The sequence below is a fragment of the Chaetura pelagica genome, unplaced genomic scaffold (assembly GCF_000747805.2).
Source record: "Chaetura pelagica isolate M959 unplaced genomic scaffold, ChaPel_1.0 scaffold20, whole genome shotgun sequence".
Taxonomy (NCBI): domain Eukaryota; kingdom Metazoa; phylum Chordata; class Aves; order Apodiformes; family Apodidae; genus Chaetura; species Chaetura pelagica.
In genome coordinates, this window is record NW_009951958.1 from 5,542,445 (window position 1) to 5,568,488 (window position 26,044).

The 26,044-nt window shown below is 44.0% G+C and overlaps 1 protein-coding gene across 1 annotated transcript; it reads left to right on the plus strand.

Moving 5' to 3' along the window:
- The first annotated feature begins 275 nt into the window (after positions 1-275).
- Positions 276-21,140, plus strand: CCDC50 (coiled-coil domain containing 50). The gene is made up of 12 exons (XM_010000486.1): positions 276-370; positions 923-987; positions 2,284-2,413; positions 6,570-6,660; positions 9,324-9,445; positions 13,171-13,181; positions 16,368-16,459; positions 17,160-17,204; positions 17,745-17,849; positions 18,976-19,055; positions 20,036-20,127; positions 21,121-21,140. Exons 1-12 carry the CDS (start codon positions 276-278, stop codon positions 21,138-21,140), a joined length of 948 nt encoding a protein of 315 aa, XP_009998788.1.
- Positions 21,141-26,044: the final 4,904 nt, after the last annotated feature.

Genomic DNA, 26,044 nt, shown 5'->3' on the forward strand with positions numbered 1-26,044 from the left:
GCCTATCATAACAAGTTAAAAATAAACCTTGGTGTTTTTCTCCAGTGTGGGTAGAGCATTCCTTCGAAAGTTCAAGTGTGAAAGTGATCGGCATTGGCAAAAATCTGCTCCTGTCAGACTGCAGCCAAAGGGAGCTTGTTCCCTTCCCATTAGCTTGTCTCTGGGTTGTTTTCAGCATCTTTTTAAGAAGCTGTGCTTATTGCTGCCAGTAGCACTGTGGTTGATCCCGAATCTGGGTTGTAGGTACTGATCAGCATCTAGTCTTGATAAAGTCAATGAAGGTTTCAGGAGATGACTGTAAAATAATTCCTGAGCTGGTAGAAATGCCTCACAGTGAGAGCCATGGAGCTCAGTCTGTTCAGCTCTGCAGAGGGTGATATGTGTGCATGTGCCTTTCTGCAGAGAAAACACTATTCTTGGAGTCTTGGCAAAAAAACTCATAGTAAGCACAAACATTTGTCCTTGGTTTTAGCTGAACATGCTCTATGTGAAGATTGGTATAAATGTGGGTGGAATACAGAGTTTTATACACCAGGTCTGGTCCAGTGGTGATGTGGACAATTCTGGTCTTAAACTAAAGAAGCAGAGGTGATAGGAAAGTGGAGAAGCCTTGTTTTGGCAACAGGGACAAACAGGTACATGTAAAAGTAGCCACAGGCGCAGGAGGGGCAAAAACCACTTGAGTCCAGACACTGGCTACTAAAAAGTGTCAGAAGTCTGTGTGTGTGTATGCTCTCCTGACACCCGTGGATCTTTTGATGCCTCTTTTTGGTGGTTGTTATGGGTGTTCTTTTGTTTGTTGTTTGTTCTGTTTTGTGTTGTTTGGGGTTTTTTTGTGGGGGTTGTTTGTTTTGTGTTTGTGTGTTGTGTTTTGTTTTTTTTTCCCCCCTGATGCTGATTCTGTTGCCTTTTTTACCATTCCAGTGTGTCGAGACTTTGCTGTTCTGGAAGATCATACCTTGGCCCATAACTTGCAGGAGCAAGAGAGTAAGTAGATCTTTGGAATAAACTGAAGCAAATTTGTCCTGACAGATACCTGGTTTTGTTTGTTTTTGCTAAGAAAAATCCTCCCTGTTTCTATTTAATTTTTATTCTTTTAAATAGAATATAAATTATTATTTCTGTCTTCACTGTCTTGTATCACAACTGTGTTCTTCCCCAGTGCACATTGTACGTTAGAGATATTCGCATTTCATGTTTTAATGTTGTGTTTTAAGTTTATGCCTTTTATGACAAAACTGCCTGTGGGAGTGGACTTGATGTTTTGTTGCTGTACAGGGTTTTTAGAAATGACTAGCAGTTTTGGAAGCTTCAAGTTTTATAGGCTGACCTGAGGTGCAACCAGAAGAGGTCTGTTTGTTTTACTTATTTCAGAATGACTAGTGCCTGCCTTTTGAAAGGGGGCTTCCTTTTAAGACATTTTGAGGTAGGGCAGCTGTATGCTGCAGGGTTTAAAAAGGAGGAAAAAAAGTACAGCCTGGATCTTCAAAGTGGCTGGGTTTTTTTAGGGGTTTTTTTTTACATGCTTATCAGTTACTCAGGGTATGTTTGCATTGCAGTTTCAGCTGTGCTGGCCTCTCTATTCTGCTTTGCTGGATGCCAAGACCATTGATATCTACCAGTACTAGGTGCTAAAATAATTCCAGCTATTCTCCCAAAGTGTGCAGCTTGAGCTGAAGTTGTGCCCTTGCTGCTGGAACCTGAGACCACTGAGTTAAAACTGGCTCTCAGCTGCAGCTTGTGTAGCCATCTTTTCTTGCAGGCAGTATCCATGTATGGTAAAGGACTTGCTCTAGTATTCAGTTGCTAAATATAAAGGTGGTGAGATTCTGGAAGTGATTATATTGAGAGTGTGAGACGTTTCCTCCTCTGGAGGTTCCTGAGAGCAAATTAAGGAAGGGTCCATCAGAAGTGGTTTAAGTTCAGCTCATCCTCGCTGGCTTTTGGTGGTCCCTTCCAGACTTTATTAACACAGGGTAATTTCACATGGAGAGAAAATGACATTTTCTAAAAGTATTCCCTACAGCTCTGGATGCGGTTAAGATATGTAGTTCTTGTTTTGGTAACAGACACGCGTACACAGCCCCCTCAGAACTGAAACAAGGCACTCGCAAGCTGCCAGCATCATTTCAGTTCAGAACTTCACCTTTAGAGATACTATGTAATGTTTCCCTGCCAAGAACTATCTTCCTTTCTGGCCTGGAATCTCCCTCCCATTTGTCTTGTTCACAGTGTGAAGTTTTGCAGGCTGATCTGAGGATTCTTGTCTGTGTTTTTTTCCAGTTGAGCATCACTTGGCAACAAATGTTCAGCGTAATCGTCTGGTGCAACATGACTTGCGGGTGGCCAAGCAACTGCAAGAAGAGGAGGATCTGAAAGCACGTGCTCAAATCCAGAAACACCAAAAAGACTTGTGAGTTTGGCATGGAGCTGTTGAAATGCTAGTTCAGTTAGGTTAGAGCACTAAAATTGGCTGCTTTGATTTGAGTTGATTGAAAGTATGTGGCGTTCAGACCGGTCAGCCTTTTGCTTCGTTTTCCTTTTTCCTTTGGCTATCCATTGCCTTAAGAGTATTGATACTAGGCTCTGGCAGAGTAATGAGAACTGGGTCAAAATAGGTGGTTCTGGGGCCTCTCTTGACTTAGATTCTGTTGCCTGACCATGGGAAGGAGCCTTCCTGTACTGCTGCCTATTGTCAGAGTGAGGTAGCTTGGCCACTTGCATTGCCCTTGTCTGTGACTGAAGTCTGAGAAAGAAGAAACCACACAGTAGTAATACCCCTTGTGACAGTGAATTTTCTCTCTTGTGGAAATTGCAGATGTTGGTATGTTTGCATTGTGCCTGATGAATGTTTTTGAGGAACTGGGTGCAATAATTTTTTGGGTGTCCTGCTACACTGAACAAACAAGTGCACTGAAGGTACCTGCTTGTGCTTGCACATACTCCAGCATGAAGTGTCCTTGAAAGAGGAGCTGCTGACCCAGGGTCAGTTGGTGGAGATGGGTGTTGGGGGACAGGCCTCCTCTCGCAATTACCAGCAGCTGGGGGAGGATGTTTAAGAAGTGATTCAGTCTGCTTCTCAGGTTTGCTCAGGTTCCATACACTAGAGCTAACCCTGTGGCTTGTGGTCTGGCTTTCCGTGTGCCATGGCTGTGCAGCTGGCACACCATGCAATAGAGAAAAAAATGCTTGGAGAAATGAAACATGGCAGTGTAGGGCAAAATAAACTGTTCTTTTCAATCTAGAGTTAACATGGGGCTCCCCACAAATGCAGGCTCTGCAGGGCATGGTGTGTCTCCTGGCTTGTGTTGTGCTCTGTGAAACCACCCACCAGGTACAGCTGTTGGTAGATCCCAAACCGTGGGTGGCTCATCTGGCAGAGACAGAAACAAGGGTTCTGTATTGCAGATGTGTGAGATACAGGGCTAGCTTCAAAGAATCTGCTCATAAAAGATTTGAAGCTGGGGCATGACAAATCAGCCACTGTTGTCAATGTTGCCAGCATACTTGGTCAGCACAGGGTAGGTTATACATGTGTGTATCTCAAGTCTGTGCTTGCTTTCAATAGCTTTGTCTTCATTACCAATTAGAGACGTGAGTGTGTAAATGACAATGTAAATATTAATTTTGTATGACAGAGATTTTGATTTTGTTCCTTGCTGGGAACTGCAAACAATTTGATTGTTGTAGGACTCTGTAAAATGGGGTTTGCTAACTTTGTGAGCCAAGTTACAGACAGAACTTCTCATACAAAATGCTGTGTCAGCAACTGTTCTGCTCCTGAAAGCATAAGTTCTTCTGCAAGAATAGTAAAAACTTTGCAGTCATCCTTCTGTAATTGGATCTTTTTCTTCCTTAATCCTCTGTACATTCTCACTGTTTCTTCCCTGTGCAGGGTGTTCTGGCAACAAAATGATCCTTGCTCCTCACTGTGTCATCTAGGATGGTTTGACACTGCAAGGTGATGGAGGAGTAAAGACACTTTCTTCTGTGTTTCAAATCCTAGATTCTTTCACAAAGACTTTGTGAAGATAAATAAGAGGAGATACAACTTTTCTGCTCTTTTTAAGAATTCAGGGAAACATCAAACCTTATTTTCATGTGTTTTTTTTTTTTTTAAAGGCATCTATCTCTCAGGTCTAGCTGAGCAGCCTGCACACTGCTAAGCATAGTAGCAAGGTTGCTAAAATAGCTGTTGGAAACATTGTGAAAATCTGCGCTTTCCTCATTTGCTCCCAGTGCTGTGATGGTTCTGTTACAGGAATGTGAACAGTAGCTTTGAAGAGTTTTCCTAAACCCTTTAATTTTTTTTTTTTCTTTTTTTCTCCTCATCTGGCGACATTTACTTGCTTCAGCCAAAGCAAATGGGAGCTTTCTGAGCACACTGAATTCCCCCCCTTTCCTAAACTGATGTAGTTTGCCTTACAATCTTTAACACTTCTGGTTTACAGGAACAAAGGACACATAGTAGCAGTGTTCAGGAATGGTGACATTTTGCTCTTACTTAATTTCTGGGGACTGACTTCTGGGGACTTAATTTCTGGGCACTTGAGATCCCACTAAAGGAACTGAAGGACGACAAGAGCTGGCAAAGCTCTTTAAACTATTTCCTTATGCTCACTCAAGTTGAAACACTAGCTTATGTTGATAACTAATCAAGTCTCAGTATTTAATTACCACTGAGTAATAAAACCCATACCTAATCCTCTCTTGCTGTTCAGTGTTTTTTTTGAGATTTATTCATGTAATCAAGAACTAGAAAATGCTTCTACTTTTGCATTATTTCTAGTGTTCTTTGCTGTGAATGGAGAGGCAGTGACCTTGTTGCCTTGGCTCTGGAAGACAATTAGCTGTTTCTGTCTCCTGTTTTCAATAAGATGTATTTTAAGCATTTAGCAAGTCAGTTGGTTCTGATGAACTTGGCACCTCTGCTCTGTTCACAGGTGCTGGGGGAACTGGAGACGTGCAATGCCTTGATATGTCTGACCTTTCTAACTTATTTTCTACCTGGGTTCGTGTCCTCTGAGACTGGAGTCATAAGGGATCCAGTGTCTTGGGTCTACTGGTAGTATGGTCCCCAATATTTGCATTTGCAGCTATTGTTTTGCTGGAGATTGTGGTTTCCTGGTGGTACCAGGTTTGCCAAGGTCCATTCTTATATGGCAGGTTCAAGAACTAGATTTGCTGCCTTGTGAGCTTGGATGCCCCCTCCCTGGAGGTGTTTAAGGACATGTTGGATGAGGCTTGTGCACCCTGGTCTAGTGTGAGGTGTCCCTGCTTATGGCTTGGAGGTTGGAACCTGATGATCTTTAACATCGCTTCCAACCTTAACTATTCTATGATTCTATAATAAGTTCAGTAGGTCATTTTTGCCCTGATTCTTGCTCAAGCCTGGAACCAGTTGCTGCAGCACACACAGCCTGACTTTGATACAGCTCAACCTGCTTCTCTTGAAATATTTGCTCGACTTCCATAATACGCTCTTGGTAGTTTTCCCATCCGCTATCTGATCCTTGCCAGGATATTCTTCAAAAGATTGCATTCTAATAAAGCAAGCGCTGCCTGTTGCTGTTCCCATCCCCATCTCCTTCTATGCCTTACCTTTCCGTAGTCTCAATTGCAGAGTTAACTTTTATTATATATATTTTACCTGTTTAGGGTTAGTCTTTGGCTCAAATTCAACACTACTGAAAGAGAAAGCTCATAATCTTTCTTCTCAAATCCCTCAGCCCCTTTCTAGGTTGCCGTAAGGAACCCCTGGCCATCGTTCCATCCTGTTTGCTAGGTGTCAGAGCCTGTGGCTGAGTGTGACTCAGTTTCTCACAGATGCTATCAGTAAGATGTCCCTGAAATATGGCCTTCCTGGTCTGTCCACACAGACACAGCTCTCATGTCTCAATTACTCCCATATCTCTTTTGCTGTTTCCAGTTAATAAAACATTGTGTTGCTTCTCCATCTGCAGTGGGCAATTGCTCCCTCACCCCTTGTTTTGACATGTACTGCTCCCTTATCTCTTGGCACTGGTTCTGCCTTTGTATCTCATCTCACCTCACTGGCATTTCTCATTCATTTCTGAACTGCCACTGCCAATCCCTGCTTGGCCTACTTACTACACTTTGCTGTCAGCATTTCTGCACTTTATCCTTGGCTTTCATGTGAAAACCACTTCCCAGAAATGCCAGTGTTAACCAGAGCCCTAAACCCCTCCTTTTGGCACCACAAGTACAAAAACTCCTGGGCAAAATTTGACTGTTTGCAGGGACTCTTCTGCGCTCCCTTGCCCAGCCCTATCCTATGGTATTACCCCCTTTCTTAGCAACCTACCTATGCATCAGTTTTCTCTTGCTTTATTCTCTGATTATGAATGTTTTGGGACATGTTTTCTAAGTTTGGCCAGCAGTAAGTACAGGGAGTCCTGGCCCATGGGAAGGATCCATAGGCTCTACACTAATACTGAGTAATAATTCTGTGTAAATCAGATAGTTCTTTTGCTCTCTTATCTTTTTCTCCAGGCTGACTGATGCCTGTGACTTTAGCTGCCTTTAATCCTTGTCTCCTTGCCTTCTAGAGAACGCCAGGACTCCGAGATTGCTCAGGAAATCCAAGTGAAGCTGGTGTTTGAAGCAGAGCAGCGCCGCAAGCAAGAGGAAAAAGATGAGGTAAGTTTTTAAGCTGCAGGGATGGCAGAGCTATTTGTAGCAGCCCTTTCAGTGCTGGCATTTCTTGCAGGCAGTGCAAGCCACAGGAGTTGGCTTGCGTGGTGTCAGTTCTGGTCCTCCCAGACCTTGGCATGCACAGAGATTTTGTGGAGTCTTGTTACAGGAATAAGATACAGTCAGAGCCCTCACACTCAAGGGTCACAGGGTTGAAAGAAGGCAAGTAATGGCTGAGTATTGTTGAGGTGTTAATTGCTCTGCTGTAGGAAAGTGTAATTGCTTATGCAGTTTGAGATGTGCTTTCTTTCTCAAATGCCAGATGACAACTACTACTTTGGGAAGAATCCTGAGTTATAATGTCTTGGTGTTTGGTGCAAAGGCTTCAGTAAGACCCTCAGCTCAGCCATCCATCTCTGGCCTCTCCATTACCTTCCTTCATCTTCAGTTTAGTCTTTCACAGACTGAACGTTCTGTTGCAATTTCTTGTTAATAGATTCCTTTTGTGATTTCCTGCTGCTTGAAAGTGGGCAGTGTGGTTTATCCATGGTGTTCAAAGCATTTGGCTTGTTGATCACTTTATTGTGTCAGTCTGAGCAGTCTTAAAATGCTCAAGAGGCGCCTAGTGACACGTTCTCTTGAGGAAGAGCTTGAACACAAGGCTGTGTTTCCTGCAAGAACCTGAAATAAGAATCTAGCCTTATCTGAGAGATGCATCAGTTTGCTTGTGCAAGACCTCCTTTTCTTATACCATTAAGTCCAAACAGATGTGGAAGAGCTTCCAAGAGGAGATTGTGGCAACTCTAGCTGAAGGATTTATGCTAGAAATGTGACATCTGTCTCATTTTAATCTGGCAGGCAAAGGAGATGCAATACTATTCATGTTGGCTGTGGGAATTGCACTTTTCCTTCCTGCTCTACAGAGAGAGCTGCTGGGATGTCAGCAGTCTGACAGCAGGTTCCAGTAACCAGTCAAACCAGCATGCTGACCATCTTGTTCTGTTGTGAGCAATCTCCAAGTGAATGTGGCTCAGAGGAATGAGAAGTCATAAATATTCTTTCTCTTCCTGCTAGTACATGGGAAGTTCCCAAGTGGGGCTGAAATGTAACTGTGGACTAGGTTAGGCTGCAGCTGAGGACCAGGGCATGGGAAAACCACCCATCCTTGCACGGCATCTGTCATACCCTTCAGGGCACTGTGTTACACCAGTACTAGGCTAGTCTTGCATTTGTCACATGTGAGGGTGTAGTAGCTGCCCAGCATGTGGGATAACTCTGGCATCAGCAGTGGCTAGCAGTCTGGTGAACAAGGTTTTGAAATGAAGTGCTAAGCCTACCTGCTTACAAGTCTAGCTTGTGACAAATGGTTTGTGTGGATTTGCAAGTCTTGAGCAGCCTCAGTCCTGGAGATAATGTGCTTACGCTCATATATTTATAGACGTACTGTACTTGCTAGAAGAGTCAGGGGAAGGAATACTGGACTTTTTGTTTAAGGTTTTTTGGCTGTTTGTGTTTTTTGTTGTGTTTTGGTTGGTGGTTTGTTTTTTTTTGTAAAGAGCCTGTGGTATCCCCAGGTCCTCCACAAAGATGGTTACTGAGCAGATATGCTCTGAATCCTGAATTAATAGTTTGTACTTGAACACTCAGCCAGTGTCTTCCAGTGCTGGCTTTCATCTGGAGTGTGTTGGCTCTTAGTTTGCATTTCAGCAATGCCTTTCCTGCCTGCAATGTACACTTCACATGCATGGCTTTGTAAAGGTCCTGAGGATTAGAGAGGCTTACATGAATGGCATCTGAAGGGCTGGCATGCCCTGCTGGTATCTTCCAGCTTCTCTTCCTCACTTCAGACTAGCTTCACTGATTTGCAAGCTTCTGGGCCTCAAATGAGCAAGCCCCAGGGGGCTGTTTCCTGTTGCTAGACTTTGTTGATCCATTAGTCATCTTTGAAGGAAAACTAATTAGGAAAATGGAGCGCTGTTCTCCTTAATAGTATATCTACCAAACCTGTGACAGAAGATAAACAGCTGCAGTCCCCACAATGTTTCTGCCTTGTGCTAGTGCTCTCCTCTTAACATCCCTTTCGATTTTCTTTTCCTTCAGCCTCTGTCTGTCAAAGTGATGCATTTCTCTGTCTGCCATCCTACAGCCCCTTTAAATTACAGCTAGTTTGAAGCAAGTTCATGAATTGCTCTGGGAACCCCATCCAGTCAGAAGCTTCAGGTAGAGACAGTCTGTGTTTTCTTTTCCATGGTGGAGTCCAGGGAGGACATCCGGCCCAGCCCACTCATGTGAGCGTGTGCTTGTGTGACTTCCAAATCCTTGCTGAAAACCTGAGGATGCACATGCAGTCCCTTGTGCCATGCTTTGGCCATTAAGGCTTTACAGGTTTGTGTGCAGGTAGAACAGGAAACTGTGAGTCTGCTGTGGGCCTGGGTGAGGTTTGCTACTGGTTGCTGACATGGTCCCTTGCATCGACCAGTAAGTTGGAAGCCCCATCCAGTCCAGCAGTTGGATTTGAGAGTAACCCTCCTGTTGTCATGTCTGAAAAATTAGACTATCTGGATTTTTATGATTGAATACAGAGTTTGAATTAAAGGATCTGGAAATTATTATTATTTTTTTTTTTTTTAGGGTGGAAAGATAATGTCTGTTTTCTTCCATCTCTGCAGGATATTGCCCGTCTCCTACAACAGAGAGAACTGCAGGAAGAAAAAAAGCGCAAGAAGCACTACCATGAATCCCAGGGACACACAGGCTATGAAGATAGTTATTATGCAGAAAATGGAGGTATGTTTCTGCTAAAAGATCAAGATCGTGACAGTATAGATGAAGCTGGTGATCTCTCTTAAGAGATTTCCCTTGTCCTACAGTCCTGCATTCATCGCTGTAACATTGCATCAGTTTCCAGGGTCAGGACCAGCCTTTATTCTAGAATCAGGAAATACTAAAACAAAAAAAAAGCAGATAAGAAAATTTTATAATTTTTTATGTCCTAGGAGATGGCCTACAGGACAGGGATAAGGGTGTGTATTATGTGCACGTGCAAGCACTCTCATGCATGCATGTTTTGAAAGGGCTTGTGGAAAAAGACAGTAGCTGATGGTACTGATAAGCCACAGCTCCTTCTACGGAACACGGCAAGTGTGTGTGGGAGAAATGCAGACACGATTCTGCCCTTGCATTCAAAGAGAAACAGTTCTGTGTGATCATCTGCCTTGCTGGCACAGCTATGTACATGAAGGAATATACTTTAGTTCATGGAAAAGCCTTTCAAAAATAGCTCCTTGCAGGTATGTATCCAAGCTTCAAAATTAGCACAACTGCTCTGAATGACTTACTGAATAACAAGGTCATCTCCACAGATGTCTCTGCTGTGATTATCATCTGGGACTGTACGTTGTGGGAAAAGATATGACCCACAGCACTGTATTGCTTTCTCTTGGATGGCTTTTATGATTAAATGCAGACCTTCTTTAAATTGAGAGGAGAGAATCGGGGTGTGTTTAATTATGGAGCAATCTGGGGATGGCTTTGCTGTGCATTGGTGGTGGTTCTTGTGTTCTTCAAAAAAAAAACAAACGTGGTGGGGAAGAGACAGGCTGCTTTTGATTAAAACATTGTGAAGATGAAGATCAAACCTCTTATTTCTCATTTTAACATCAATGCCATTGGTGATTTAAAATGTCTTTTATTTGAGCTTACACAGAGTATTTTGGTTTCTATTGGGAAGAACTTCAAGTATGGCCAAGAAAACACAAAGCATGAAGTGCAGAACAGTAACCAAGTGGAAACTTTATGACCACAAGTCCTGTTATGTGTACAGAGCTGGGAAAGTCTTTGATCTTGGGAGTCTTATGGCCAACCCACACTTCAGTTTTTCAGAATTAAATAGGACAAATCCCTGAAAAAAAGCAGTATAGGCAACAGTCTTGCCATGCAGAGATGGTGGAGCAGGATGGAATTTGTAACAGAAATCAGCTGAAAAAGCCTGTGACTCTCTGAACTGAGACTATGGTGTAGATTTGGGAGAGCAAGATATCTCATGGCTCTAATTTTTCTTCCTGCAATAATCTGTATTCTTGGAGGTGAGGCAGAAAGTGTTTTGACTGACCATTCACAGTAGTACTGCTCTTGATCCGTGATTGTTAAAAACTAGAAAGGACTGGAATGGATTTTGATGCCTGTATCATCTAGTCCACTGGCCTGGAATCTTTTAAATACTTGACACCATTTAATTAGGCTTCAGCATCCACAATTTGTATTGTCCTTGTTACTTGTGAACTTAAACAAAAATGCCGTTGCTTTGTTTGAGTTTTAGTCTATCTTGAGACTGAATTTATTCACATCTAAGAGGAATGTGGGCTAGGGCTATTGCTCCAAATGATCTGAGCTCTTAAAAAGTGGAAAAATAAACATGAAAAAAAAAGGCTTGAGTTCCTCCCAGAAGTGTCTGTGCCATGAAAAACATTTCTGCGTTTGCTTAGTCACTTGCTGCTTGAGAGTGTAACACCAGGACCTAAAGAGTGTTTACACAGCCCCTGTGGAAGGTGCTGCAGGAACCAGTGTCTACTGAGGAGTTAATCACCCTGAGACACCCCAAAAGCAAATCTTCTGCTTGGGATGTCTGGCATGGTTGCACTAGCTCCAGCAATCCTTCCCAGCACAGCCATGCTTTGCTCTTTTGTGATCTGCTCTCTGCTGCTGTATTTTTTGAACTTTCTTTAATGACAAAATTTAATCAATTCTTATGCCCTTTTTAGCATTGCTCAAAAACTGACTCTTGCTTTCAGGCTTTGGTCTCCGTTGTTCAGTAAGTCACATAGATTGTTTTATTGGATATTTGTTCACTGTAAATCACATGAATTATCTAAAACTGAACAGAAAAATGAACCAGTTAACAGGAACTGCTGTGGTTACTCTTACAGTTCTTAGATTTTTAAAAATATACCTATTCTGGATAAAAGCCACACAGATAATTTTTTTTTTTCCCCAAGGTGGATTTTCTGTATTTTTGCTGGCTGTGAATTTTTTTTTTTCTGAATTAAATGACTTGAACATTCAGTGGTGTTTTTCTGCCCCCCCAAAGTCTAGATGATTGTAAGGAAGGCAGAGTTATTATTAAAACAGGGTGAAGTTCATGTTCAGTGAAATACTTTTAAAATATTTTTAGATATGACAAAAAACCACTTTTCAACAGTGGAGAAAGAAAGTCTTTTGCTGCTGGTTTTTGGGTTTTGGTTGTTTTGGGCTTTTTTTGTGTAATTCTGTTTCAAATCAGCCTCTGCTTCAAGGCAGTTTCAGAAATATGCCTTCATTCTGAAAAGCTGCTGTAGAAAGATAAGCGTTCACTCAGTGCAATTATTTATCTTAGCTAATAGTTTGATTGGAAAATCAGTAGACCAGTATGCAGGCAGACTGCTGCACCCTCATAGCTGGGTCAGGTTTAGTACTGAAACTAAAAGCAAAGAAAATTTCCACCTGCTTTCTGGAAAGAACAGAGGAAATAGTCCCACCAAGCTGCTGAATAAGCAGCTTTTCCAGCTACATTGCTGAGGTCAGGAGCCTGGGTTTTGTGAACTCTTATCCTGCCCTTAAATTTCCATAGTTGCAGTCAGAGACTAAACTTTTATTTAGAAAATGGAAGTGTGGGCCCTGAAACTTCTGGGTCTGCAAGAGGTATGTGAGTCTTTAGTGGAAGATCCTTGGATGCTGCAGCCATCCATCATCTCCTTCGTTTTTATTAGAAAAAGAATTAATCCCATCTCGCTTGTCTTTTTTTTCTTTTTTTGCTTTATGTGAGTCTTTCCCCATGAGGTGAGACTGGTTTTTTTCTGAGGAAAAACCTTGTGCCTCAAGCCAGGGCGAGACACTAGTGCCCATACCCCAGGATCCTCTGACCCTCTGCTTGGCCCCTCCTGGCCTTATGCCCAACCCCCTGTGGCCTCCCTGCTTCACCTGCCTTTTGCACGATCCTTTGCAAGCCTTTTCTCTCTGATGGCTCCAGTATCTTGCAGCAGCAGCATGTCACCAGGAGATAAGCTGCTCTGCTGACTGTTTTTTAACCCTTAATGGCATCATTAAAAGTCCTTAATCTCCTTGTCTTAGGAGATGCTTGTCCACACTTCTTGGGTGGACTTGCTTCAACCCCATTGCCTCCCGTGCTGGCCTGCTGCCCTCTCACTGACCTCTCTTCTATCCTGTGAGCTTATATCCCTTATTATATTTCTTTCTGACCACACTGTGCTTTGCCTGCATTTCCAACTTCTTGCATCAGGCTCCCTCATCTGCACACTGAGTCTGGCCTCGTTGAGCCACCATTAACCCCTGCACCACTAACCTGCTCCTTGTTTGTCCCCCCGTTGCTCAGAGGACCCCTGGGGTGACACCAGAGAGCAGGTTTCTGAGCGTCGCAGGGCACACAGTGGTGACGGACGCACTCACCGGCGGAGAGAGCACCAAGAAACACCCTCGTCTTTGTCCAGTGGTACCCCCAAACATGGGCATTCCCCCTTGGAGAAACGTTGGAGGTCTCCTCAACCAAGTGAGGCCAGCAATGGCTATCAGCAGGAGTGGAAATCAGCCAGCCACGGGAGTTCCAGGAGATCTCCCAGCCTTGATCTGGAAAGAGAGGCTGAGCGCGACACCCGTGGCCTCAGCAATAGTTGGGAGCCTCAAGAGAGGAGAGCAACTGGCAGAGAGAAGGCTTGGAGACCTCCCAGTCTTGACCTGGAGTCCGAGCATGGACTTGCAGACCAATCACGACGCAGCAGAAAGCCCTCAAGGCAAGACAGAGAAAAGCACCTTCCTCTTCTTGAGGTGGAACTGGAAGCTGAGCAGGAGACCTGGCATCAGGGTGGCAGCCAGCAGCTGCGCCCTGAGAAACACAAACCTCGTCACCAGAGCCACTCGTCACACAGGACAGCGCGTGACGAGAGGCTCCGTGAGGCTGAATCTAGAGATGATCATAGGAGGGGTAAGGAGAGAGACTGCAAAAGGGCAGGACACAAGAGATGTTCCCCCTCCCCTCGTGCTGTGACCCAGGGGAAGGCTGGAAGCTGCCAGCAGGACTCAGGTAACCAAGGGATGGGGAAGGCGTACAGATGTGTGGGGACAGACCTTTGCGTACCCTGTCCTGGTGTCTGACATCTGTACTGTTTCTTTTGAAGGTGCTTGTCTCCAATATCCACATGCAATGTGTACACGGTGAATCCTGCCCAGGTTTCTCCCTTAGTTAATGAGATTATTTTTCTCCATTAATGTTCTTGCTGTTTATTTCCTGACATGTTCCATGGCAACAGGAGGATAAGTAAGAAGGTGTTGTTGGAAATGGTATCCTTGGTATTCTGTGTTTAAGAAAAAAAAGCAAACTTCCCAAACTACCAGCTTTTGTTTTCATAATATGTTTTTTTCTGCGGTCTCCTTGAACAGGAGGGACAAAAAACAAACAATAAACACCAAATGTTTGATGACACTTGTATTTTGTTGATTTGGAATGCAGGGCTGTAAGTTTGCTTAAGCACTAACAATTTTGGCCAGCAGTTTCCATCCGCTTCTTCCTGAAAACCCTGTTGGCAACATAATAAATCCACTGAAGGCAAAGTTCAGTAGTGGCACTAGGTTTCCTACTGGGGTCTATTTGTAAAATGGGGTTCTTGTAAAAAAATCTGTACAAGTGGATTTTTCTGGGAAACGTAACTGTGTAGCTCTTGTTGTTCAGTAACACCTGAGGACTGGCAGGCTCTAAAGATCCATCTTTCTGCTTTTAAAAATGTGCTGGGGGTGGAGGTGACCTGTGTCTTAGTGAAAGCAGGAGTTTAGAAACTTTGGGTCTGTGTCTGTCATAGTGTGAGAAACTTGTGCTTTAAGCCATCTAACTGGTCTACACTTGGATGAGGTGGGGATGATAATGTGTGTCTGTCTCTGGAGATGCTGGGAAAATTATTCTTTGTCTTCATCATGCAAAGGTTTTCTTTGGAGAAGTATAAGGCATTAATCAGGTCTTTACATCTAACCAGTAGTCTGTGATTTGCCCTGAGACAATATAAGTCCAAGTGATTCAGTATCCTATTGTATTGAGTCAGAATATCCAGAAGTTCACATCCTCTTCCAGGGGTCCATGGTCATCATGGGCTTCATGCTTCTCTGAGTGTGGGCAGAAGTGACGTGGAAGTAATGTTTATTGTCATCTGAGCAAATAAAGCCTGGCACTGATCAGCGTGTGAAGAAAGCTCAGCCTTGGGCTGGCCAGCAAACAATTCCTGGAAATTTATTCTTCACAGAGGTGGTGGTGTACAGGAGCCTGTCACCACACTGTTGTTCATTCCAGCATGGTAAAACTGTTTTCCTTGACCTTGGAAAAATGCTGAATAATTTAACTCTGATCAAGCTGGTGCTTTTTGCCAGAGTTCTGTGCTGGCCATAGACTACAGCTCTTCAGAGCTTGGATTGATCCAAGTGTGCTGGGAAAGGCCAAGTCATATGCTTAATGCCAGAGCTGAATCTTTCTTATGCTGAGATGGTTTGTCAGAGGGGTGTTAATTGCTTAAGATCACTGACCAGTTGATTCAAACAAAACAAAAAGCAGAACCCCCCCACACACCTCCTTTAATACCTGTCTAAGAGGTGGTTTCCTGTTCCATGGCTTTATTCCTGAATCAGGTCTCAGGCTCTCTGCAGTTTTGAAGGCTTTGGGACACTTGGTGGAGTATGATGGTGGTTTGTTGGTAAATACACAGAAAGATTTTTGAGGTCAGTTGGTTATTTCATGTCTTTGCCTTGATTTTACAAGATGGGAAGGAAACTGATAGATGACCCAGCGAGATGCAATGGGTATAATAACTGTGTAAATGATGTAGCTGGAGGCATAAGTTTTGAGTGAAGCTTTGAGGTGTAAGAGAGTCAAACAGCTGGAGTGTTTGTATTCTTTGGAGAGAAAGCAGAAAACTCATTTATATGTTTGAGATGTCTGAACGATAGAGTTCAGACTGCAGATGGAAGGAGAAAGCATCCATTGTATGGCAGTGAAGTCATGCATTTTAGAACAGCAATACTGTGAGACTCCTTTGATGGTCTACTGCAAATAGACTATGGAGAGACTCTCAAAATACAACATTTTAAATCACTTGGAGATGGTTTAACTTAAATTAACAAAATATAACTCCATACTCAAAGCAAGAACTGAACCTTAGATGTACTTAATGTTTGCTTGACTGTTTTCTCACTTTGTTAGTTAGGCCGAGGAAGAAATTGTCTGAAACCTCACATAGCCTGTCCTGGGCAACTTCTGAGCCTGTACTGCTCCAGCAGTGTGTTCACAGTCTCTGCTGTGCCCATAACAGATGTTGGGCTGCTCTTCTGCTGCTTTTGCCAGTGTATCTGTATCAACATAGTGTGGAAATGTATGACCCCTTTGCTAGCATCGCTGTGTCAGCAAAGACTGCTTCAAGGGCCATGGTCTCTTCTGCCATATAATTGCATTGTCATATAAGACATGATGTATCAGATATTTCTATATGCATAGAGAAAGTTCCCTAAGCTGTGTGCTGCGCCTCAGCTAAAGGTCCTCTCAAACCAGCTGTCTGACAGGTACAATGTCCTGGGCTCTGGTTCCCTTTAGGAGAACTTTTACAGGTGGCTGAGGAGGTGGCGGGGATGCCCTTACTAAAGCATCTGGAAAATGGTTGAGTTAACTGTTTTCTCTCACAATTCTGTAGGCACTGAACAATATATGTATGGTACACCCCGAAGGGAGCAGGAGTTGTCTGATGCAGAGATTGCTCGGAAGCTGCAGGAGGAAGAGCTCCTGGTAAGTAGAGAGGATGCATTAGTCAACTTGAAGGAACTAAGGTAGCTAGCAGTTAATTTGTAATCCTTTTATATATGTTAGTGACTTTAAGACCTAAGGTGTTGCTATAGTGCATTCTAGTAATTACCTTTGTCTCCCATACACAAATATGGAGTGATGGCTACCATCCAATCAGCAGAGCCCTATTTTCTGAAACAGGCACCCCAAACTTAAATAATTGAAGCAGAGTGATATTAAATCAGCATTTCCAAACAGGTAAAGATGGCCTGTAGCATGGCAGTGTGTCAGCCCAGAAGTGAGACAGACCCAGTGCCTATCTTTGAGAGAGAGGGCAGCGGGGTGGGCAATGCATTGTGGTGTGGCAGAGAGATGAGGACAAAACTCAGCTCAAAAGATGGAATAGCTGTTTGGTGTTGGGTTGTGAGGTAAGTATTGAGGCAAACTGGGCTAGTGGAAGGTGTCACTGCCCATGCAGGGGTGTTGAAGCTAGATGATATTTTAAGATCCCTTCCAACCCAAACCATTCTATGATACTATGATTTGGAGAGGATGGTAGCATATTTGTATGGGCACCTACTTGCCATGCACAGTAGGTTAATGGGTGTGAATAATTCAGATGTGTTAACACTTCTGTCTCTTTTTTTTCTCCACCCCCCCCTGGTGTTTTGTTTTTGTGTTTTTTGTTGTGTTTTTTTTTCAGGCTAGTGAGGCAGATCAGAAGGCAGCTCAAGTAGCCCAAGATGAGGTGAGCAAGAGGTCACTTTTTTCTGGTATTCCTTTACTTGTGGAAACAGCTAAACCCCACATGTCCCCTCCAACCCTTTATTTATTTCCCTCCTTGTAGGGGAAGCTCAGGGTTCCAATTGGGTTTGTTTCTAGCTGGTTTTCATATATGTGCTCAGGCTGGCCAAGCAGGGAGTTGTGCTGCCTGTTGCAGCCATGGCAGAGGAAGGAAGTTTGTGGCTATGTAACAGATTCTCTTGTAACTGACCTCCAGGGCAGACTATCAGAGATGCTGTGAGATGACCTCCTGCATTGAAGGAAAAGAGCTAAAGGGCAGAAAGGCTCTAAAAATGCAATTCTGGCAAATCAGGAAAAAACTGGGCATACTGCATGTAGTCAGTCTTAATTCTGCCCTGTCAGTTGACTTCTGATCACAGATGAGTGAAATCTTGGCTTTGTACCCTTCCCATTCAACACCTGTCCATAAGAAAGGGTTTAAATAACTCAAACCCAGAAGAGCAGTAAAACCATCTGACACACTCTCTGTATTTTTCTATTTTAGGAAATAGCTCGACTCTTGATGGCCGAGGAGAAGAAGGCTCTCAAGAAAGAGAAGGAGAGAGAAAAGTCTTCCTTTGAAAAGAGGAGGCATGATCAGGACTGGAAGGTATGTCAAGCTTCAAGAGGCATCACAAATGAGGGTGTGTGGTAAGAGCAAAAAGAATGATGCAGACTTGCATCCAAAGGGTCTTGTCTGTTACTCAGCTGCTTCCCAAGCCTCTTGGAGCCACCTCCTTGGTTAGATGCTCTTTAGATTCAAGCAAGGTAAGCCTTGGGCTCTAGCCTTGGAGGGGTTAGTGCTGGATGTCACAGCACCCTCAAGCACTCTGGCCTCCCTCAAGCACTGTCAGTCCTCCTGGTGCAGGACCTTCTCTCTGCTGAAACCCTGACGGTTTCAATAAAAGCAGTAGTTGGCTTTTTTTGTACACTGCACATAAAAGGACAGCACAGCTCCTTCAGTTGTCACTGCTTCATAATAAGCTTGGCTTTATAATGAAAGTATAGAGTGTATCAAGTTTAGGTTTTTGTTTCAGTAAATACTGCAGAGGCTTGGCTAGCTGATGTGGAAGGTGATAGGAAATGTGTTTCATAGTCTGCACTGCTAAGGTGCTAAAGGGGGTGTTGTGTTAATTTGGGACCAGCTGGAAGTAGCTCTGTTGTTTTTCAGCCTCCTTACTGGTTTTGAGAGTTTGCAGGAGCACAGCTGCATGCAGCTGGTCCCCCCTGCTCAGCCCAGCCTTGTGCACAGTCATTGCACACTGACTATGCTGGACCCCAGCCTTGGGATGGGTCACCCAGCACTGTCACATATTTAGAGAAACAATTGAGTTTGGCTTAGCAGTGTTAATTTGGGACCAGCTGGAAGTAGCTCTGTTGTTTTTCAGCCTCCTTACTGGTTTTGAGAGTTTGCAGGAGCACAGCTGCATGCAGCTGGTCCCCCCTGCTCAGCCCAGCCTTGTGCACAGTCATTGCACACTGACTATGCTGGACCCCAGCCTTGGGATGGGTCACCCAGCACTGTCACATATTTAGAGAAACAATTGAGTTTGCCTTAGCAGAAATGGGTTTCATTTACTGGAAGCTGGTCCTGGCACTGCCACTGGCACATACCTGGCTGTAGTTGTGTGTAGCAACTGAGCATGAAGGGGCTGCATGGAGCTGTGTCAGCTTCTGTGCACTAGCTGGTGTCTTGTGAGGCCTGCAGATGAGCTGCTTTCCCTTCTTCCCATCAGCATGATGCAAGTGAGTCCACACGCTCAAGGTCGAAAGAAGGACCTGACGCTCAGCGACACAAAGGCGACAGGTCTTCAAGGTAAGCTGGAACTGCTGGTAAAAACTGGGAAACACGGCTGGGGAGCAGCTTGGAAGCTGAGTCCTAGGGAGGAGGTGTGGGGTGACCAGCCTGATCCACCTGCAAGGGGCCTGGTGGGGAACAGAAGTTTTAGGACTGAAAAGAGATGGAGGGCACAGAGCTCGTGAGGTGTTCAGTGACCTGTGTCACTCCCTGTGCTTGTGGCATTTGTCCATATCTGTCTCCCTGCCTGGCACTGGCAGAGATTGATGAGCTTGTGCAGTGACATTTCTTAAATGACAGAGAAACACTGAGGGGTTTAAAGAGCTTCTAGGGATGTGAAACCAAATGTCATTTCTGGGCAGGAAGAAGTAATTGTGATGCATTTGCACAGCTGCTCCCTTGGGTCCTTGCTCCCAGTTACGCCCTGTACACTGTTCCTGCTGCTACATGTGGACACCCCCCAGCAAGCAAGTACCTTGTACTTTGGGGTACCTCATCCCAGAGCTGATGGTAATAGGCTGTAGCCCTGTGCTGCTTCTGAATCACTTGGTACCCTGGCTGGATGCTCCTCATGAGGGACTGAACCTTGGAAGTGCCCTTGGTGGCTTTGATTTCTGACCCAGATATGAGCCTAGAAATTCTTGTTGAATTTGCAAAAGAAATAACAAATGAAGGGTGCAGGTGGAGACTGAGGGAGATCTTAAAATACTCTGGAGTTAAAACTGGGCAACCATAAAACCCTTTAAAATGTTGTTCTATTGAACAAGGCTTGCATCAAACTTAATAATGGAAATTCTTTGTTTCTTGACAACCTGAAACCATTACTAAATAAAAGCAGTCATTGTTCAGGGGAGCTGGTCTGCAGTTGCAAAGTCTGGGACAGACACAGTTTGCATCAGACTGACAGGGGCAAACGAGGCAGCTGAGATGTTGCTTTTGTCATGCTGTCAAGTCTTCGAGTTTTTTCCCATTGCTTTTTTTCCCACTGTGCTTGGCAGGTCACAGCCTCCCCTCGATGACCACGCTCGGTATTACACAAGCCAGCCCAGTCCCTTGCGCCAGATGCCCAAACCTGAACACTCCCCTAGAGGTAGGATCAAGCCCATGGTTGCCCTAGCACTTGGATTATTGTGGCCCCTTTTCCTTAAATAAGCAGCCTGCAGGTCAGGATGTTTGAAAGAGATGCTAACAGAGAGGAAGAACAGGTATTACTGCCCCAGGAGGCAGGTGAAGTCAGTGTTTGACTTGTACTTGCTGCGCACGTTGCAGGCTGAGAGACTAAAAAGCTGAATTGGTTTGTCTTGAGTTTATCGAACTGCTTTCTTCCTGTCTTCTGTGATTTCTTAGTGATAAATGACTGCAAATCCAGGCAGCAAATTAAGGAAAAATAACATGAAGACAATGACATGATGGATTTCAAGTGACTCGCTAATATCAAACAATCTGACAGAAGACAAAACCTCGCAGTATCACCTGTCTGGCAGGTGAATGGGATGATCAGACAGAAACTTGTCCTGAGAACAGGCTTGTTTTGTTCCTGTAGCATCTCAGCATTGCTTTGTTGACTTGTTTCCCAAAATCATTTGGCCTCCTCAGTTTTTAAAATCTGAATATCAATTGTCTGAGTTATCTGTAGAGTGTCTCAGGGAGTAAAGGGACAGCCAGAGTTCGATTAAAATTTCTTCCAGCTCCACTGATTGTGACTTGAATGTGGGCAGTTTACTTCCCAAAATGTAAAGCTTTGGATTTTTTTTTCCCAACAAACAAGCTGGAAGGTTGATGGCACCTTACAGAGTCTGTAAGCCCCATGTTCATTCTGTTTTCTTTGATGAGACTGTGCAATGTGGCTCTAGTGCCGTTCACAGCCTAGAAGATACGTGAATGTCTGCCTCTCCTGCGGCCCTATCCTTCCTCCTGTCTGAGTAATGTAATGTGGTTCTCATTTTGGCATTTGATTTTACCACTACCCTGGAAGTCACAAAGGCATCTAAGAGGGCAGGACAAATAAAAGATGATTGCAAGTAGTATTTTCTTCACTCAATTCTATCCTTACAGGTTATTTTTTTTCTGTTTTGCTTTCCAGGTCCCCGTAGGAAGCAGTAAACTGTGCTCACCTTTACTTTGGTACTGACTCTTCTGTAGCAAACATTACTGGAATTGCCAGGCAACTTTCTCAATTCCTTACCCAATGGGAGGCACAGCCTCCAATCCTAGGATCTCCTCTTTAAGTGTTATCGTATTAATAAGGAACACTTGTTTGTTTCAATTTCTTACTCGTATGTGATCACGTAAGCAGTGCAGTATAATCTAGCCGCCATGGAGCTGTGTGAATCAACTAGCTGACTTAACAGCTGCCTCTTCTATTCTTTTGAGGCTTTCCTTTTTATTTTTAAGTTTTGGCTGGAGCTTTGACAAATAGGACAAATAGAGATGCACGTACAACAGGGAGGAAAATCCAAGATATGAGCTGGGTTATGGTTATGCAGCAGAATGTCAGAAGTACAAGTCCTTTCCATATTAGGATGACTTAGCAGAGAGAGTTATAAGAGGAAACATGTTTCTTCCTGTGTGGGATAAGACAGCTGAGCCAACCTGACAGCCGTGCAAGCTTCAGGAATGAGAGAGAATCTTCCTAACATACTCCAGCAAAAGCCAGAACCTGGGACTGGTGAGGAAGAAATTGTTGATTTCCTAACTGCTGTGTAGAAACACTGGGGTTTCCAGCAATCTGGGTAGAGTGTGTAACCAGGCATTTAGCTCCAGGATATAGGATAGAACAGTTATGAGGAAATACTATTTCAACTGAAATTGGACCACGTGCTCATGACTTTTAAGACATGCCAAGGGTTGATTAAGCTGTGAGTTGTGGATTGGGAGGAATCATACAAACAAATTTAAATGCCTGAAGGGTACTCTGTGGTCACCTCCTTTGAGCTTCAGTGTGGTAGAAGCCAAGGAATTTTACTGAAGCCAAGTAGAAACTGCTGTAGCTCCTAGCTCTGTTGCTGATGCACTTTTGTACAGTAATTTGTGTCTGAACCTGCATATTCTTGGACACCTGGGACTGAAGGAGGGCCATATGGGCACTGAGCATTGAATCAAAAATGTAGTTACTGGCAACTTTGAGCTAGCCACAGAGTGCTGAACAGTCCCCACAGTGTGCTGAGTGCCTCCCCTCCACACTACTCCATGTAGCACCCCACACAGACCTTATCCAGTCAGGATAAAGCTATGACTCTATGACACAGCAAGCTCTGCAAGTGTAAGTTGTCTGTACAGATTTGCCCATGCAGTGATTTTTTTTTTTTTTTTTCCCCTTTCAATGACTTTTCTCTCTGCTCTTTGAAAATCCTCCTCCTCTTGCACAAACAAGTAGCCTTTTCCCTTGGGCTCCTCTCATTTCAATTTTTTTGTCTTTTTAATAATTTATTTTCATTATTTTCAAGTACATCCTTAAACAGCAAAGCTGAGCATCTGCACACTGGTGGGTCCAATATGGTCTAGTTACTCATCTGCCGGTCCAGTTCAGGGCAGCAAGCCTGCCTGTGTTGCCCCTGTAGCCCAGCTTCCTTATATCACTGGGTCTGTTCTACTGTGCTCTTCTGCTGGCAGCTACAATTCTGTTGCTGGCCTTGCTGAAGAGGGGAGGCAGAACCATGGCTGTACTTGCCCTCACCAGCAATCTGCCTGGGAAGGGACCCTGACAGTTTCAGAGCTTTGTGGACAGCACATGTTGGCATGGAGCACTGGTAGGAATTTGGAAGAGATGATGGCTCTCTGCTCTTGCACTAATGCACAATTCAAGCCCAGAGGCAGCTATAAGGCTTTAAGCTTGGCTGTTGTCCTTGGTCAGGACAGTTAAAGACAAATCACTAGGAAGGCAAGGCATCTCTTCTCCACGTAAGTTACAAGGGCATGTTAAATATCACAGCACAAGCCCATACCTTGCCTTAACCAACAATTGAAGGAACTTCCATCATCTAGCTGCACTGGGATGTTTGCAGCATTTCACTGCCTTTGAAGAAACAGTTAACCCCCAGTAGACCTCTGCTCCCGGCACACACAATGGCCAAAAGTGTTGTAACATAGGACTTTTTTGTGCATCAGCAGTGTCCTGTTAGCTGTGTACCTTTGCTTCCAGACCGTGAGCTTGTTCACCTGCATGAACCCTTAAGTGACTTGCAAGCCCTTGCTTGCTGCTTCTTCTCAGGAAATACCCCAGCCAGCGGCTAGATTTTACTGTCCTTGCCTTGTTCCCTCTTCTAGTTCCATCTCTGTCCATTCAGAAGTGTTATTGTTGTTTTAAAGGATCCAGAAAAGGAAAAACATGGATCATATTTTTTCTTTATTTGATAACTTGGGCCAATGTGGTAACCTCATTTGCAATGATTTAATTTTGTAAAACACTTATTTTGATATTTCATGTAACAGTCAAAATTTCTACTGATGAAAATGCAGTGTTTTTTGTTGCTGTTTGTTTTTTTTTCTCCTGTGGGTTTTTCCTCTCTATTGCCATCAGAGTATTTATTTTTGTGAAATGGATGCCTGATGGAGTTTTATGAACTCATAATTTCTACAAACACCCCAGTCCAGGCCCTACTGCTTGTATGATCTTGTGCACTTGTGGAAACTGGATGGGGAAAGTCCTGCCAAATCAGAAAGTGGTTGTGCTTTGTATTTGCTGAGCATGGGGAAAATGGTGACTCTCTGCACAAGGCAAGGGGAAACCACTGACTAGGAATTCAGCCCTCCCTGGGCCTCTGTAGCTGGCTATGATGAACCTTCTTGCACTGCAGTTGGCTGTAACTTCTGTCTTACTCTCACCACAAAGGTCATGAAGGCCTTGAGCCTGGTGACATTTTAAGAACCTGTTATTTCAGGAGGGATGCTTGGGAGTATCCAAGTTGTTGACTTGAAGGGAATGAGTGAAAATTATATGAGAGAAAACTCCAGTTGATTTTATTTGGAAGCTGGGTGAAGTCTGAGGAACACCTCAGTGCTTACTCTGTGGAGCTATGGGATCTCCTTAATGGCCTTCTCAGGCCAGCCAAGCTCTCTAGCCGTGGCACCAAGAGGCAAGAGCCTAAGGGAGTGATCCCAGGAGTATCTGATGCTTCCTCAGATGCTTTCAGGGAGTGCTGAATGCTTTATGGGCTGCTTTGCTCTATATCCTCCCTTAGTCTTTAGATTGTTGTTCTTACTCCCTACCTTTATTCTTTTGATGTCCCTTGTAAGAGATTATCCTGTTTATTTTTCCATAGTCCTTGTGAAAAGGAGAGCCCTGAGGTTTTGTTTGAAGGAGCTTATTCAAATTGAGGTAGACAAATGTGAGGAATGGTACCTGAGGAAAGGATTTAGTAAATGGGGTTTAAACAGAGAAATTGTTCATCTAATACACCTTGTAGGCCTCATGCAGTCAGCAGGTTAGAGGCTTGCTGAGACAAAGGTTGCAACTGGACTACCGTGGTTAGTGACCACTTTTGGAAGGAGATCCCATGGTCCAATTGAAGTCAACAAGAGTTAAGATCATGGATGAACAAGGAGCCAATTAATCTTGGGCTCAGCAGCCATGGTTCTGCTGAGAGTCAAGAAGATGCATCTTGTGTAGACAAGGTGCAAAATCAGCACCTTGCATGTGTGTCCCTGGAAAAAGGCACAATGAAGTTGATCTTTTTAAAAGAATCAATCACAGCAATACTTCCTTTCTATGACAGAAAAATGCTTAACTTTATTTTTCCTTTGTCCTATCTTGCCAAGCTTCAGTAGCTTTGCCTATGGTTTTGTTCTGGATTTAGTAGCATGTCAGAGTCCTTGCTGGGGCCCTTGCCCAGAGTCATTCAGGTCTTGCATCCCTTTCTGACTCTGTGCATTTACAAGGCAACAGACTCCACGCGGAAAATTCATCCTGATGACATCCTGGCACTTCCTAACCTCCACAGAAGGCACATCTCACCAGCAGAAGCTCTGGCACCTCCTCACCTCCGTCCAAGCACAATGCTCTGGTCTGCAGACAGGTCGGGTGAACCCGAGTGATCGTGCCTTACAAGCAGAGATACTCGATGTCTTCAGCAGGCTCAGCTATGTCACCCTGCTTTGAAACACTGTCTTAATGTGGACTGTGCATCATCCTGCAGTGAGAGCAGTTGTTGGCACATGGAGAGATCCAGCAGGTTAATCTCATCTTTTTTTTTTTTTGTTTTTTTTTTTTTAAAGAACTTCATGGTTGTGAACTTAGTGGAGGTGGGAAAATATCAGCTGTTAAGGGACAGATGAAGCCTCATCATTGAATTTCTCCTCTTGGAATGGAAGGACAGAAGTTACAAATGCTGCAGTCTGCTTCATTCTGTAAAAGGGATCTTGTATGTACAGTATTTTTATATCTCTGCATTCCCACCTGTCAGGATTTGAATCAGGATTATTAACATTCTCTTAGGGGAAAAAAAAAGCATTTTTATTTTTACAGTGCTAGACCTTTGTGCATTTTTATTTTGTGCCAAATTACTGCCACTGTTATATTCTGGTGTTTTCAGTTTACTGATATTTGATCGATGTGTATATTATATATTTTTATTATCAAGGTTTTTATTTTAATTCATATTAACCTGTATGCAAACTAACTGTGGATTGCTAATTTATATATAAAGGGGAGCACTTGGAGACAGTGTGAGGATTCCCCTACTTAGTTTACACTCTTGTAATCTAATGCAACCAGTACATGAAACTCATTGCTTCTTGCACAGAATGATCTCCTGGGTGTCTGTCAGCCCGAGCAGATTGCTCCTGCTGTTCCTCCAGGCAGCAGTGGCACTGCAAGGCTGTGGGAAATGCAGCAGGAAATGCAGCACAGCTCATAGCATGGACTGATGGGTGACCGAGCTCTCTGCTGTCCTGCTCCTAGCAGTGATGCCAGGGAGGATGCTGCAGCTGGAATTCCCAGCTGGGGGTGACTTTGGTTACTTTGTCCTGCACTCCTACCCAGCTGATGGACAGTTGTGGTTTTGCCCCAC